The sequence below is a fragment of the Lolium rigidum genome, chromosome 7 (genome assembly GCF_022539505.1).
Source record: "Lolium rigidum isolate FL_2022 chromosome 7, APGP_CSIRO_Lrig_0.1, whole genome shotgun sequence".
Classification (NCBI taxonomy): Eukaryota; Viridiplantae; Streptophyta; class Magnoliopsida; order Poales; family Poaceae; genus Lolium; species Lolium rigidum.
Genome location: NC_061514.1, coordinates 333,226,993 through 333,243,450, shown reverse-complemented (window position 1 = coordinate 333,243,450; position 16,458 = coordinate 333,226,993). Strand labels below are relative to the sequence as shown.

Sequence of the window (16,458 nt, the reverse complement as noted above, 5' to 3'; positions counted from 1 at the left end):
ACTGAGTTTTACCTCTCCTCCATTTTTTATCTCTTGATTTTTCTGATGCCAATAGTGGAGCCGTGGAGGTTTCTTATTGTTGTGATCCTTCTCCTGTTCAAGTTTTTCTCGTTAGAACTGAGTTTTACCTCTCCTCCACTTTTTATCTCTTGATTTTTCTGATGCCGATAGTGGAGGTTTCGTATTGTTGTTCAAGTTTTTCTCGTTAGAGCTGAGTTTTACCTCTCCTCCATTTTTCATCTCTTGATTTTTCTGATGCCGATAGTGGAGGTTTCGTATTGTTACCTTGATCATGGCTGATGCTCCAAGAAAGTTACCTTGATCATCTTTACCTAAACACCTTAAGAGCATCTCCAGCCGTGTCCCCCAAGCGTTCCCCAAACTACTCCGGATTGAGCGTTTGGGGACGTGTTTTGTTCGTGCCGCGTTTGGAGGACGTCGCTCCCCAGCCGCGTCCCCCAAACGTCTCCCCAAACATTTAAAATACTTTTTTTTGGCATTTTTATTTCAATTTCCACAAACTAATACATAATTGGGAATGTGGTTTACAGGAAGACATAATTTGGAACATGGTTTTCCACAAATTAATACATATTTTGAACCATGGTGGACACAAATATAAAATTTTGCAAAAAAACTAAACCTAACTAGGCCGTGCATCGAAGGGGGTTTCCTGTGTTCGCTGCTAAGAAAGAACACTCGAGGGCACACCCAGTCACCCAAACTGGAAAATCCAGCGGGAGGATGGTGCCCTTGTTGGTTCTACCGATGAGGCGAACATCCAGAAACTTCCGTGCACGTGTTCGCTGCGAAGAAACAACACTCTGCATCATCAGTTGTCCTCCTCATCGGTGTTGTCGCCGTGGTAGTCCCGGCGGCAGCGCGTCTCGTCGAAGACCTTGACACTCATGTCCCTGTCGCCGAAGTAGGAGAACAGGAGGATGAAGCCGGCTTCGAGGCTGTGGTGCCGCGTGAACTTCTCCCAGCCGATGTTGAGGTACATCTTGCCGCGCGCGTCGTAGATCACGTCGACGATCCACCGGTAGTAGCCTCCCGCAGCCTCCCGCAGATGCATCGTGCGCGGGCGGTCGTCGCCAGCGACGTAGTCGGCGAAGGAGTCCGGCAGCCTTTGGATGCCGCGCGGGTCGCCCTTGAGGACGAGGACGAACTCGAACAGCACGTCTGGCTCCACGTCCATCTCCGACGATGAAGCCGACGGCGTGGGAGGCGACGGCGAGCGTTCAGCTCTGCCGCGGCCACGACCACGACCACGGCCGCGAGGTCGGCCTCCGCCTCTACCAGACATAGCGTCGAGTCTTATTGAGATGGTGGCGGCTAGGGTTTGGGAGAGAGGCGCTAGGGTTTGTGTGTGAGAGGAACGATGAGAGGCGGCCCTTTTATAGGCCGGAGGGAGGCGGAGGAGCGGTGGCGCTCATTAACGCCGGCACGCAGAGCTAGGCGCGACGGGACGCGTCGCTGCGCCTCTGCGGGAACTGCACCGTTGCTGCAAAGCCAATAACTTCCGTCGCGAGGTAGGCGACGATTAGGTTAAAATTTATTGTGCCGCTGACGGGTCGGCTCCGCCACTCCCCGCCTCGCGTTTCGGTGTGTCCGGCGTCCCCGGAGTGTCCCCTGTGGGACGGGGACGGGCTCGGGGCGCCAGACACCGTATCGAGGCGGGCCGGACAAAATTCGAGTTTTAGGGATGCGGCTGGAACGATTTTTTTATCCGGCGCGACGGCTGGAGATGCTCTAGTGATGTTGCAATCGCAGCTCTCTCAGCATTTTGCCGGTGCATGGTGAGCGTGCATAGGGATAGTTGGCGGCTGTTCCGGATTTGGCCGGTTCTCCATTAGCGGTCGCGCAGGTCGTGGGCGGTGGCCAGTGGGCCTCCCAGTCCCAGGCGGTTCCTCGCATTGGTTTTCCAGCCGCCTGACATCCATCTCCGTCCGGCGCACGGCAGCTGCTCAGGTTGCTTGCTGCATGCCCTCTTATCCCCACAGCTCGCTAATCGTTCCGATTTCCTCCCACCTATCCATTTCGTTGCGCTGGTGACTGGTAGTGGCGAGCTAGCCGGAGGCGATTCCCGGCGACGAGGATGAGCGGCGGCGGAGGCAGTGGGAGGGTTGCGGTGGTGGTGACGGTTGGCTCGATACTGTCGCCCACGAGGAAGCTGGTGCAGGGCGTTTGCTGTTGCCACAATCCCACATGCCTCGTCAAGGCCTACTATACTCCACTTCGCCTCGAGAGGTTTTATCACTTAGCACCACTAGTTGAGGAAATTTTATCGCAAAACCACAACTCTAGAAAAAAAATTCGCAGAACACCAACATTTAGGGTAATTGTATCACAAAACACATAAATCTCTACTGGTCCGGCTTGACAAGTAATTAGTTGGCACTAGTTATCTTGAGTGACACCCAATTATATGTACTCTCTCCTGATACAATATGACAATATTTGTTACACAATAATATTTGCTACGCACCTGCTGTTGTCCGAGCCCCCCTCCTCTCCCCCTCACCTCATCGCTGCCAGAGAGAGCCACCGGGAAAGCCTGCGCGGTTCCCAAGGACGACGGCGGCGGGGATCTCTCCGATCTGCTGCTCGTTTGGCCGACGGGTGGCACACCCATGTCCGAGATCTGGAGCTGCAGTCCCCAATCTAGCTCCGGCTGCGGTGCTGGTCCGGTGGACCCCGGCAGTGGCGGACCCCGGTGCCGGCCGATCCCGGCGGCTCTCTCTGGCAGCGGCGAGGTGAGGGGAAGAGGAGGAGGTGGCTCGGAAAACAGCAGGTGCGTAGCAAATGTTATTGTGTAACAAATATTGTCATATTGTCACACAAACATGCTCAGGAGAGAGAGCACAGATAATAGGGTGTCACTCAAGATAAGTACTGCCAACTAATTACTTGTCAAGCCGGACCAGTAGAGATTTATGTGTTTTGTGATACAATTACCTCAAATGTTGGTGTTCTATGAAAAAAGTTTCTAGAGTTGTGGTTTTGCGATAAAATTTCCTCAACTAGTGGTGCCAAGTGATAAAACCTCTCGCCTCGACCCTTTGACCATGCCCTGCCTGATACGTGTGTGCTGCTGGTGATGGTTGGGGCAGGATATGGCTTGTGTGATTGCTCGACGTCGATTGATGTGTGTGTGTTCCGGTCTCTAGGTCCACACTCTAGATCGATTTTGCGCCAGCAAGGCGGATGAGAGGCGGCGCCCGGCTATTCGAGGCCTAGCGGTGGCGGCAGATCCTCCTGTTCCTCCGGCAAAATACATGATGTGGATGGATTGAAAAAACACGGAATGCACAGGAGGCCATTCGATTCCATCAGTGAGGGCTCATGAGGTGTGCCCTGTTCTGGACAAAAACTACTCTAGTTAGAGCATGTCTAACAGGCTCAGTATTTTTTCGCCCCTTAAAATGCGAGTAGAGAGCCTTGTATTCGATTTCGATCGGCCGAAAACTCGTCCGAGATAGCAGACCCCGTATCCCTATCCTAAAATATGCCAAATCAATTTCTTTTTCTTTTTTTCTCCTTCTTCCTCCTCCAACCACCCGCCCCCTGCCCCAATTCCTGCCCTGCCCCGGCCGGCAGCCGCCCCCCGCCGCCGCCCCTGCGCACTGCCCCACCCTGGTCGGCCGCCGCCGCTGCGCGCTGCCCCGCCGCGGCCGCCACCCCTGCGCGCTGCCCCGCCGCGACCGCCGCCCCTGCGTGCTCTCGCTAGCCCAGACGCGCGCCGCCTACGAGCTCCTGCACCCGTCTCTTGGTCCTAGCCCGCGCGATTTGCTGAAAATTCAGCGCGCCACGAGTGAGGGGTTGGCCATGTATTCAGCCTCCCGCCCCGTACAAGGGGCCAGAAGCCACCCCTTAGCCGAAACTGTAAAAAATCGATGCGGGGCCCTATTTTACGGGGTCTGCTAGACGGCCGGGTAGAGCTCTACCCCGTATATCGGCAGTTATTATACGGATTTGGCCCTTTTAAGGGGTCTGTTAGACATGCTCTTAAGAGAAACGCCAGGTAGGTGACAGAATGCCACAATGAAGATTTGTTCTTTACTGCTTGGTTCAGATTTCACAGTCCTATGATTTCTAATGATTTCTCCAAAGAGTATATTTGTTTGTCCACACCAATTATTTGATACTTCTTCCCTATAATGGGTTCAGAATTTCGGGGCCTGTTTCACATCTGAATCTTCTAATGCTTATCCATTGGCCTTTTGAAGTTTTTAGTAGTGCTCACAGTCACTGTTTGATACTTCTTCCCGTAGATGGCGTGGCGTTCCTAGGTGTAGCTGATTATTACAGGGTGTTTTAGATGGGCATGCTTCTGCATCAGTATTGCTAGAAAATTTGACAGATATATTAATCTATTTCAGTATTTGCTCATTCTGAACTCTATTTGATCTTTGATTGATATGCAGAGGAAGAGGAGGATCAATGTGACGAGGGGTATTCACCACGAACAAAATGATCCACCAGAGCGCGCAGTCCACGCACTCTCCAGCCCTGGTTGTCCCCATCCCTTATGCCTTATGCAATGAATATGAGGAAATTGCGTTGAATGGTTTTTTCGTCGTCAGCACTGATGAGGATGAACGCACCACGGTCACTCTACGGTATCCTGAAGAAGAGAAGGTTTGCAATCACGGTCTCTATGAACTTCAAGTGAAGGTCTGTTGGACAGCAATTCTAGCAAGGCCAGGGGGAGAAGATGTTGAAAAAAGATGGAGCTCCGTGCCTCAGAAACCTTTATTGTTCTCTTGACCTGAGGAAATGAACGATGCTTAGTCGGATAATAAAAGTGAGGGACAGTCATCGCCTGGTGATGTGTACAATGCTGCCTAACTATGCCTCCAAAAAGGAAATCTGGTTTCGTATTTGCTGTTATGTTATCCTTGTGGAACATAATGAGGGCATTTCAGCCTCTACCCGAGTTCATACTGGACAAGTAGTAGTCATTATAAATTTCATTGAAATAAAATATTTAACATGCTTTAAATTTGCGACCAAATCAATAACCCAAAGGATCCCTTTCTAGGAAGTGAAGATACAGAGGGCAAAATTGAGCACTGTAAATGCGCCATAAAATCAAGGAAATGCTTAAAATATAAAATGTATCAGAGCAGTAGAATGAATTTGTACAAAGTCTATTGCCATTTTTCTAACTGTCGTTAGGATGCGTTGAGCAGATTTTTAAGTGGTTACCGCAGTACACATTGACCTTGCATCAGCGCATATAATCCATAAAACAGAAATGATTTTTTGCAACAATGTTTTCCACACTCGTCGACATTGCACAGCCGGTACCAAACAGAGTACAAGTCTTAACTGTACTACAATTAAATTTTGAGCTTGATTTTCCAGACAAAAGCAAGCACATGATGCAGCAAAATAAGAATTAACAGTGAATTAGATTGTACAGAAGTTATCTGAACATCCGAGAAATGTAATTCAGATGTAAATATATTAAATAAGCGTTTCAACCTAAGCTAGCTGCCTATTTCAGTGCACAACATTGGACAACCTCTTGTACAGATGGGATCTTCAACTGAACTTTTGATCTCCACAAACTTCAACAGAACTTGTGTTGATGCACATAGAAGGCTAATGGTTTCCTAGGCACAGAACACCATCTTCTATGAATACCTTTGCTCATCGGCCGCCTTACAATAGCTGTCCAAGAAACCTTAACTTGTAGCTCATACCGGCCGTGGTTGCAAACCTTTTCCTCCTGAGGGTATTGTATAGTGACCAGGGTGCGTTCATCCTTGTCGTTACCGGTAATAAAACAGACATTGATCACAATTTCTTCATCTTCATCAAATGAGGGGATGGGGACAGGGACAGCAACCAAATTTCGAGTTAACACAACAGAGCCACTGTCTTCAATTAATTTCCTAGTGCCCATAGAGGTGTTAGTACCATCATATTCATATAGAATGATATGATCATCGACATTTCCAGTAGTCCAAGCGGTGATTTTGCCGTTGAAAGGGGTATCACGCGACCCATTCAAAATATTGACCTTGAGTGTAGCTGCCACGGGATATGGAACAGGCGCTAACACCAATTCCACCTTGCTCCGCCAGCTAGTTAGCAGCTCAGTCACCGGTCTCTTGGAAGAGATAAGGGGAGACGCGAGTATTCTATCACACCTTTGCTAAAATCTCGGTCGTGTGTGGTTGCATCACCCTTGATCTTTAGATTGATCTCGAAAAACATTCTGTCTGATACCACCAATCCTCGACTTGGGCCTGTCAATGTTAGCATGTCCTCCTGCACAAGGGTTTAGGTAAAATAATCAACGTCAAACAGTTTGTACATAGTTACACAAGCTTTACTCTTTTTGCAGGGCTGGGTGTAATTGGTATCTTTTGATATTAATATATTCCCTTTATCTAAAAAAATATCCAATTATATATATAGTTGGACATGACAACCAAACCAAACATAATAACTTCTCTGAAAATTTTCCAATACATATGATACATATGTTAACCCGGACATCTTTTTTCACATTAGTTAGATTTGATCGGTAATGTTGGCAATCTTTGAGCAAAAAACCAATAGGGACAGAAACATACCGGCGACTCGATGCACTGGGAATCATCCCTTTCACGCCGGAACAGGTAGACACACTTGTAGTCGACCTCATCCCTTGCAATCACGGTACCAAACACGTTGATTGGGTAGCCCACATCGGATTCGATCAGCTTCAACGAAAGGACATTTACGGATGATGCCACAATCGACCTCCACTGAGAATTGCTTAGCTCTTGGAGTGGCAGCCCATGGATCGCTTCAGCTGTAAAAGTAGGTTAGAAACACAAATCAGAAGCAACAACAGGAGCATGAATCACTACTCGGATATAGACAGAGGGATACACTCCAAACCCCGGGCCGGACATCTCAGTCTATACGATCAATTGATTTTTCTCAATAATAAAAATATGATCAATTGCTAAACGAGATCCATATGAGATGGTTGCGGATGTGTATGCTTACACTCTTGGTCGAGGTCGAAGAAGGCGATGTTGAAGTCACAGAAGCGGGTGCAGACGTAGGCGTTCGTCTTGGGGTCGTGCTCTGTGAAGTCTCGGCAGCGGACGAGGTGGAGAGCCTGCAGCGCCTTCTCCTCGGCCGTGGGCTCCGGGTCTGGCTCCAGCAGCCGCGCCATCTCCTCCGGCGTCAGCTCCGGCACACCGTCCGTGTCCGTCGCAGATTCTTCCGTATCCGTTGTGTCCGTGTCTGTCTCCTCCGTGTGCGGCTCCGTCGCCGTCGTGTCCATGTCCGTCGTGTGCGTCTGATCCGGCTCCGCCATCTCGCTCTCCCACCGTAGCATCAGAAGAGAGGAGAGGATCAGTAGAGGAACCTGAGAAACCTAGTATCTTTGGGGGAAATTTTGACGGCACGCGTCGTATGTGTATTACCACCCGCCTATTCCGGTTCCGATTCATAGCTTCCCCTGTTTCCCGTGCTATCGAAATCAATAGTAACACATTCAAATCGATTCCGGCTCCGTTCTCTCCGCACGTCACGCGGCTGCAACTCTGCTCCCCTCTTCTCCATACAAAACCAACTCGAGCTCTCCTCGTTCTCCTCCGCTGCGTTCAGGAGACCTTGTGTGTGTACCTCTCAGGTCAAATCTGCTTTTCAGCTTTGAATGCGAAGACAGAGTTCAAATTAGCTGACATGATATGCGTTGTTTTCAGCTAGATTGACTTCAATTTCCACAATGGGGAACTTGAATTACATCTCTCTGCACAACCTGTGAGAGAGAGAGAGCAGCAGCAGCCAGAGCATCCCTGCACAACCTGGGATGCATGAATCCATGGAATACAGCAAAATACCAAGCCATTTCAAACATCAATATCAAGCATAAGTTGCTTGCACACCTGACTACATCTCAAAGGCTAGTTCCAAGTTAAGAGGTAAATACAAGTACATATCCTGACCATGCAAGGCGAGGAACCAATCTTGGCTTGCTGCTACATGTATCTTTACTTGAACATGGAAATGTCAAAGACGCGGGCAGACTTATCCGAGGAGACAGATACGAGGGAGTTGCCATCTGCGGAGACAGCCAGCGACTGCACGGCATCGATGTGCCCGCTGAACGTGCGAGCCAGCTCCCCAGAGAGGCTGTCCCAGATGCGCACCGTGCCATCAACGCATCCTGACGCCACATACCTCGACGAACCCAGCCACGCAAGGCATGTCACACCCTCCTGCATATCAAACCACCAATAACAGTAAGTTCATAGCAACATAAAAAATACAAGAGAAATGAATAGATCGGCTGATTTCTACACTCACATCGTGCTCGCAAGTGGATCGAATTGCTTGATGAGCGAGGTCCCAGATAATGAGAGTTTGATCAATGCTCCCTGTAGCCACCCAGTTATACCTGCACAGAGAACAGGAGCGAAGCTAGCTAGGTCAATAGGGAAGGCAATGTGCATTGTGACAACAGATTTTACCATGCAGAGTCCAACGATCCAAGAACGTATCACGAACAAGTACCTTGGTGAGATGCCAATGCACTCGACAGAATTAGTGTGGCCAACTAGTGAGCCAACAACCTGCAGAAACAACCAACAACACTTGTTACACACAAATCAAATCTTACCTTAGCTGCAAAGCCATGGCACATGTTTCTAAAACTTTTAAAAACTACCATCAGGTTACATGTGACTTTTCTATGAAAACATAACCCTGCAGTATATCTCAGAAAAAAAAACTCTGCAGAAATCACTACAGGCAAAATAAGGTGATCAATAATTAATTATTTTTGCATGATCTACAATGGAAAATATAGTTAGAACCACAAATTGCATCAGATACTTTTCATTGTAAGTGAACTTGGATGAGGACTCAAAGCTCATTCAGCATGGATGGGAGTGCTTCATCAACCTTTTTGCTAAAAAAAAGTAGTGTGAAATCATGCCATACACCCACCTGGCCTGAGTTTATGCTCACGATGTGCACGGAACTATCCTGAGAGCCGCTAACAATAGATTGGGAGTCCCATGTAACAGCTAAACATGTCAATCCTTGAGTATGGTAGCTATGACCTACATTGAAGTAAAAAAGATCAGACAGTAAAGTTCAGGGTTGACAGAGAACGCATAAAAACAAACATATGAATATAAGGTAATTACAACATAGACAATAATTTACCCCGAACGACATGTCTGCACTGTGCACTTTTAGGGTCCCATATCCTCAATGTTGCATCATCTGATCCACTACAAATAAGTTTACCTTCATAAAGAAACATGTGAATTAGCTAAACAATGGATATGCTACATTGGGAATATAAACTTCCAAAGTAAGCAAGTGAAAAAAGGATCTAAGATGTTAAAGCATCATCAACTTTTAGTTCAGAAATATTAAATACACACCCATATGTTTCTCTAAAATCTGAACTGATATGAAGAAGCACCTGTGTTGATAACTAAAAACAGATTGTCACATACAGGCGAAAAAATTCTTGCGAGGCGTTCCAGAAAACAGGACTAAAATAAAGTCCAGACAGGGATGATATATTTTATACCATATTAAGAGGCAGCTTAATCACGTTAGCATACATAAAATTAAATAACACTAAGGAAATTGCTAAGTACCATCAGGGGTAAAGTCACCACATGTCACTGTGCTACTGTGGCCAGCAAATGTATTCAGAAAGGCATTGTGGTCTGCATTCCACATCCATACATTACAGTCTTCTGATCCGGCAATTATCAAGTGACCTCGCGGATGCCATTTAAGCCACTACAAAACCAAAGACATAATCAATCATAAAGTACCTACATATAGTTAAAGAGCAGGAAACAAGGATTTAGCAATGGAAACAGTTAAGCAATATGGCAGCTAAACAGATGAAAGCGACCAGCACCATCTCACCTCAAAGCCTGAATCAGATCCCTCAAGTGTTCCCTGAAGTGTTCGTGTAGCTGTATTCCATACATTTATCTGTCCATCCATGCTTCCACAGGCCACCAATTTCCCATCTGAACTGAAAGCCACAGTGCAGACAGTATCTTTATGTCCTGTATTGGCAACAAATATTATGTAAGCTTGATAGAAAATTCTAGGGAAGCATCAACAAGTTTACGTACATAAATCGAAGCAACAGGAACATAGATATAATTATTTGACAGAAAATCTATGAAAGACTTGCTGCAATATATCAATAGTATTTTCGGAGTTATATATAAAAGAAACAGAAACGACACATTTGAGAAATAATATTGTAAAGTTGACGAAGCATAGAGAAAGTCCTGATAAACATTTACATAGAAAAAATCTAGCACAGAAATCCTAATTAGACTAAGAAGATGAGCAACCATACCAGGCAGCTCCTGAACATCCTCTGCAGATCCAATCCTCCAAAGAAACCCTCTGTCATCTTTACCTCCAGAAACAACAAGCGATGCGTCTGTAGGACTGCACGCAGCAGCGAAGACCTCATCTGTACCCAAGATATCAAACAAGCTATTACCATAATTGTTTTCAATTCAAATGTACCCTTGTACCGTATGATATACTCCTTCTGTGCTAAAATAAGTATCTCAGTTTTTGTCTAGATTCGGATGTATCTAGACTAATTTTAGTTGTAGATACATCTGTATGTACAAAAAGTTAAGGCTCTGTTTGTTAGCTAGGTACTTTCAAAGTATCCTAAGAATACCACAATTTGAGAAATAATTTAGTTTTAAATACTTTGAGGTGTTTGGCTGCAACAAAAACTGTTCTTTTTAATACTTCAGTATGCCCAAAACTGCAGTATTTTCTCAATTTTAGAAAATGAAGTCCCGGCCACTTTTTCTAAAACTGAGAAACTCAAGAAAAAAGCACCTCCGTGGCTCTCTAGTCTCTGCATTATGTTGGCGTGGTATTACTATCTACTAATCGATCTAGTCAACTGCTAGTGCACCGCGGCATTACTGGCAGATCGAATCTCGATCAGTATGCTAGCTTCCTACGTAGCCGAAGGCAGAATCGATAAGCCCATTAAGCTATTTTTATTATGGCTAACCTTCCTGAGTGGAACGCATCTACCAGAGACTGATACAATCTTTCTGTGTTGCTCTCGCCGGAAGTATTCGGCAGAGTCGGCGGATTGTTCAGGGCTGCTTCAACAAAATCATGGCTAGCCAAACAGGTCACAGTATTATAAATACTTCAAAAAAAACTCTGATTTGTGAAAACTGTAGTATCATGTGCCCTGCCTACAGACTAAAACACTGCAGTTTTCTAATACTTTGGTTTTCAGATACTTTGCTGCCAAATATAGCCCAAGACACTTATTTTCGAACGGAGGGAGGGAGTAGCAGACAACAAATTGCACGGTGTATCAAGCTTACTAGAGCAAACAATGAATGAATCATAGCCACAAGATATCATAAGTTGGTTCGTTCAACGAGATCGATCTTACCTGTATGCCCATGAAATGCATACGCTGAATGATCCTCAACCTCATCTGAAACAACAGAAATTAAAGGGAGAAAGACTTGAATTACTAGCATACTGTAATCTCAGGGGTAAAGAACTTAATTTTCTCATAAGTGAACCAGGCAAGTTAGTTACTACTATTAGTAACGAAAAAACTGGTGTTGGCTGCCACACACACATACCCATCATGTCTTCTTCCTGCTCGTCATCGTCGTCTTGGTCGGGGAGGTCTGAGCAAGGCCAGCAGTGAGCACGGAGCAAGCGGGAGTAAGCAAGAAAGTGCTCTTGTGTGGGTAGTAGTACTGACCTTCCTCGTCTAGCGGTATCTCGTTGATGATGTCCTCGTCGTCGATGAAGACCTCCTCGCCGTCGGAGCCTTCGCCGGGGACCTCGCCTGTAATACTCATGATCGCCGCCGCTGGTGTGGTGTCGGATGGGTCTTGGCTGCAGTGAGCGCAGTTAAACAAACAAGTTCATTAGCTTCGCAAAGTTGATTCGTCAAGGCTAAGAGGAAGCTACGAGGAAGGGGAGCTGCGGACGCAAGAAGAGCCTCCATGGAGGTAAAAGGGAAGGGAAAACAAGACCCACCGGTGGTTGGCTGGGTTTGTGGCGGCAGGGCAGAAGCGGCGCGGCGGCGGGGGAGAAGAAAGCGGCAGGGGAGAGCGGCGCTGTGGTGCGGGCAGGGGATGACGGGACAGCTTCAGGTCCAGGGCTGAGTGGCGGCCAAGGAATCAGATTATTTGGCCTGGCCCAGTTAGTCGCATCGCACGGTCCAATTGAGCCCAAAACTAGTTTGGGCTGATGCCGAGCGCAGATTGAGAAAACCGAGAGCCGATGATGGGAGCTTTTTTTTTTTAGACTACATGCATTTTTTTTTCAGAAACACAATACAAACGACGTGCATACGCTCACTCCTATAAAAGCACACACGTACACTCTACCACTATGAGCACCTCCGGAAGACTGAGCTGGTGGATTGGATCTTGAAATTGACGAAGTCACCACAGGCGTATCGCTATCGATGGGAACGTCGGCTCCCACTATATTTCGCCTTTATGAAACACGCAGATGTCAAACCTGTGGTTCGAACTCTGGTTGGCTGGGGTACCACTCTCCTAACCATCCAACCTCAGGTTGATTCTCTACATGCACGTTTGTTTCATCATAACATCAAGGTTTGCATATTGCTAATATCATGCTTCTCGCACGATAGCCGCGGATGGGAGCTAATGATGCAAGTGGGGCAATATTAGGGTACCTTTTACCATATCGAGTCCAAAAATTGAACTAAATTTTCTGATGACATGATCTTGTTTACACTAATATAAAGAGGGTAGAGGGTACCCTTATAGTGACCCACTTGCATCTCTAATTGAAAGCTGACCTTATCCTTGGTCGAAGGAGAAGGGGCTTCCGTGGGTAGTAGTCGTAGACGAATGACCACTCCTGCTTGGCCCGGGGCGCCGGCGATCAAGAATACATCGAGGGCAGGGACCAAGGAGGGAGGTATGCTTTGCAAGGAGAGAGGCCGAGAGCAGCGTAGTGGCGCGGGGAGGTGGTGCAAGGTTGTGGCGGTAGTTGTTCAGGGCGGTGACGACGGCGGCGGCCGGTGGTGCAGGAATGGGGGCAAACGAGGAGGGGATTTGATGGTCAGGACGTTAGGGCCGTAGAGAGAAGGGTGGACCCGATCGATTAATGTGGGTTGAACCTACGGTTTGAGCCTGTTTCTGATCTTTCGGTCTAACTCCAAACCGCATTGCTCCAGGCAGGCCCATCGGCAAGCCTGCACCGCTCCCAACCCAACATCCATTTTAACCCAACCCAATTAACGACACATCAAAACCCACACCAAAATATCCACTTTTGCCAGCACCATTCCCAACTTAAAATGACTATCCAACGACCCGTTGTTGGATGGTTAGGAGGATAGCGAACCTCGGACTTAACATTTTAATTTCTTATATAAAAATAAAATATTCTTTTGATGGAAGGCGATATTTCCATCGATAGTAGGACGATTGTGGTAGCTTCGGCAATCTCAAAATCCGTTGGATTAGTCTCTCGGATCCGGTCTTTCGATGATACCCATAGATCGAGGTAGGTGTAGTAGGTGCGTAGCTTCATAGGGTGAGTATATAGAACAAGACGTTTTTGCACCTAAGAGTAGATGCTCCTCTTTTTTAATGAGTTTTAAACGTATTTTAAAATGTCATAAAATTCTAAAAAAAAATTAGCGTATATATACATGCTAGTTCTATGTGCTCGCAAAGTCATTTTTAACAAAAAAACCGATATTGTATGTACCGTGTGTATAAAAGAGGAAATTCTGTGCTAAAATAGCTCTTAATAAAACATTTTTAAAATCTTTTTACACCGTATACAACAAATGTTGGTTTTCCGCAAAAATTAGCCTGCACACACATATAATATCGAACGTGCATGCACATGGAATTAAAAATGTATTTCCGCTAGTGTATATAGATATATCTGTAAGCATCTACTCCTTCCGTCCAAGTCAATTAAAAGGGATCGAAGGAAGTACGTCTTAGAGTATCTCTAACAGACGTCTGTAAATATGTGAACCGTAAAATGCGAGTTCAGTCCATCAAAATCGTATTTACGGATCTAAAAAGTACCGGCACAGATCAGAACCTGTAAACTAAAACTCTAAAAAAAATTCCATTTCCTCCTTCTTCTTCTTCTACCTTTCTCCATCCACCCACGTCTAGCCACGTACGTCCGGCCGAGGTCGATGCTGGCCGTCCCGCCCCGCTCCAGCTCCGCCCTGTCCTGCCCCAGCCCCGGCCCGCCCGCTCCGCCCCAGTCGTGTCGCCCTGGCCCCACCCGCGCCGCCTGATACGTCCAAAACGTATCTACTTTCCCGAACACTTTTGCTATTGTTTTGCCTCTAATTTGTGTATTTTGGATGCAACTAACACGAACTAACGCTGTTTTCAGCAGAATTGCTCTGGTGTCTCGTTTTTGTGCAGAAATCCAACTTTCAGGAAAATCCTCGGAATTTATGCGAAAGGTCCTATTTTCCCAGAATATTGACGGAGCCAGAAGGGCAAGCCAGGTGGGGACCCGAGTGACATAGGCATCCCTAATGGGCCTGCCGAAGATAGTACCCGGGGTTTATTGAAGGCCCACTACTCAAAGAATAAGAAGATTCGGGAGCCCAAGATATATTAAGGAAAGTTAGAGTTGTAATAGGAAGTGCTATTTGTAATCTACGGGATGAGTTAGAAACCGTCCCGGACTCTGTAACTTGTACAAAACGAAACCCTCGGCTCCGCCTCCTATATAAAGGGGGAGTCGAGGGACGAAGAGATCATCGAATCATTGTTTACAAAACCTAGTTTTCATAATCATCGAGTACTTTTCGGCTGAAACCTTCGAGATCTACTTGCCCTCTACTTCCAACTAAACCCTAGCCTACAATCCATAGGCATTGACAAGTTGATACCTTGTCAATTGGCGCCGTCTGTGGGAACTAGAGGCGTAAGGATCTGATCTCGATGGCACGTTCAAGATCTTCGACATCGTCAACCGCAAGCAACGCAATGGATCGAGGTAAACAGATCACTGCTGGTCCTGTCGATTTTGTTCCTCACCCACCCTCCCGTTTGGATGCATATGCGTATCTGGCGGAGCCCATGGAGATGACGTTCGGAAGGTTTCACTTTCGCGTCAAGAAGGAAGGATCGTATCGTGTCGAAATTCGATTTCGTCGGGATCGTCGGCGGTCGATTCCGATTTTTCAAGCTATACATCGTCAACCGAGTCAGGAGAAGAAGAAACTTCGGCAACACGTTACGTCAGCACCAGAGCAAGAGAGAAACTCGCCAAGATCTCAGCGACATGTCGTTTGAGTCATCTGCGGACTCATATATAAGCGATGGCTCAAGCGATGTCGACAGTTACGACTTCATCGACAAATCTATCACAGTGGGCAAGGTCTTCATCAATCTCAATGATGATGTCACCAAACCCAACATAGATCTGAGTACAAAATATCATCAGATTTATGCCATTGAGGATCAAGAGGAAACATCAGAGGCTTTCGACGATTTGGGCAATCCCTATGTCGATCCCTCAGATCTAAGGAGAGGTATGGGCACTAAATATGTCGGGCCCACACCACGCGTCAGAGTTCAACTTCCACAAACAGCCACGGGATAGAGCTGCAAAAGCTTTAGATGGTTCGGAGCCCATGACGACAATCACGCATGAGTCCAAGAACCGCAAGCTTATCAATATAGACTCGCCGAGCTGGAAGAGAACTCGGAAAACAGCAGCGAAGCTTTAAACAGAAGAAAGGAGGCAGCTTCCGCGTCAAGCGGACGAAGGGCGTGAACTAAGTCGACAATCTGGAACCTCGGGAGATAGCCATAGAGAAGCTCGGAACAGAGCAAGGTCCAGATTGCAACACATACCTGAAGGAGAAAGAGAGTACCTGGTTCAAAATCTCGACATGTCTTTTATGTCGATAGACACAAGAGGGAATATTATCCCCAAGACACCAGAAGCTGGGTATATGGCGACACAAGCCTTTATCCTTGCATCCAGGCCACCTCCAGGAGATCCAAGGGAGGCTTTGTACAACATGGCAATAGCAGGAGCTGAAGCCATGGGAACGGCGTTTGTATCAACCCGACGAATTTCAATATAGTTCCTCGAAAAAAGAAAAGCCTTGCCTTGGTATTAAAATACCTCGTGAGTCAATAAAAATACAAAATAGTATTCAACAAAGAAGCTCGGGGGCTGATATTCGCCAAAACTACATATTGAATAAATGTCTTGGTTCAAAACCTCGCATTATACAAATACAGTGAATAGCCACCGAAAACACTCGGGGGCTAGACAAATATAGAAATACGATGTTTACTTCACAATATAATCACAATCATGATTTACAAGGAAGAATTGTCTACCAAAGGAAAATAATTAGTCATGATTCAATATATCATCAAGGGTAATTCTGTTTTCTTCGAG

General features: G+C 46.6%; 1 protein-coding gene across 1 annotated transcript; it reads right to left on the bottom strand.

Annotated features, from left to right (window-relative positions):
- Positions 1-7,857: 7,857 nt before the first annotated feature.
- Positions 7,858-11,902, bottom strand: LOC124674524 (angio-associated migratory cell protein-like). Its single transcript, XM_047210569.1, has 11 exons — positions 11,771-11,902; positions 11,646-11,693; positions 11,447-11,491; positions 10,361-10,480; positions 9,913-10,058; positions 9,633-9,780; positions 9,187-9,270; positions 8,965-9,080; positions 8,530-8,588; positions 8,323-8,413; positions 7,858-8,234 (listed from the first exon to the last, which is right to left on the bottom strand). Exons 1-11 carry the CDS (start codon positions 11,868-11,870, stop codon positions 8,007-8,009), a joined length of 1,185 nt encoding a protein of 394 aa, XP_047066525.1. The 5' UTR covers positions 11,871-11,902; the 3' UTR covers positions 7,858-8,006.
- Positions 11,903-16,458: the final 4,556 nt, after the last annotated feature.

What these genes read in the sequence shown, in the direction of transcription:
- LOC124674524 (XM_047210569.1), bottom strand. Translation starts at nt 11,870, where the DNA reads ATGAGTATTACAGGCGAGGTCCCCGGCGAAGGCTCCGACGGCGAGGAG. An exon ending in GCAGGAAGAAGACATGATGG is followed by an intron (nt 11,492 to 11,645) that starts GTATGTGTGTGT and finishes CTGTTGTTTCAG; the next exon opens with ATGAGGTTGAGGATCATTCA. An exon ending in GATCCACTTGCGAGCACGAT is followed by an intron (nt 8,235 to 8,322) that starts GTGAGTGTAGAA and finishes TTTGATATGCAG; the next exon opens with GAGGGTGTGACATGCCTTGC.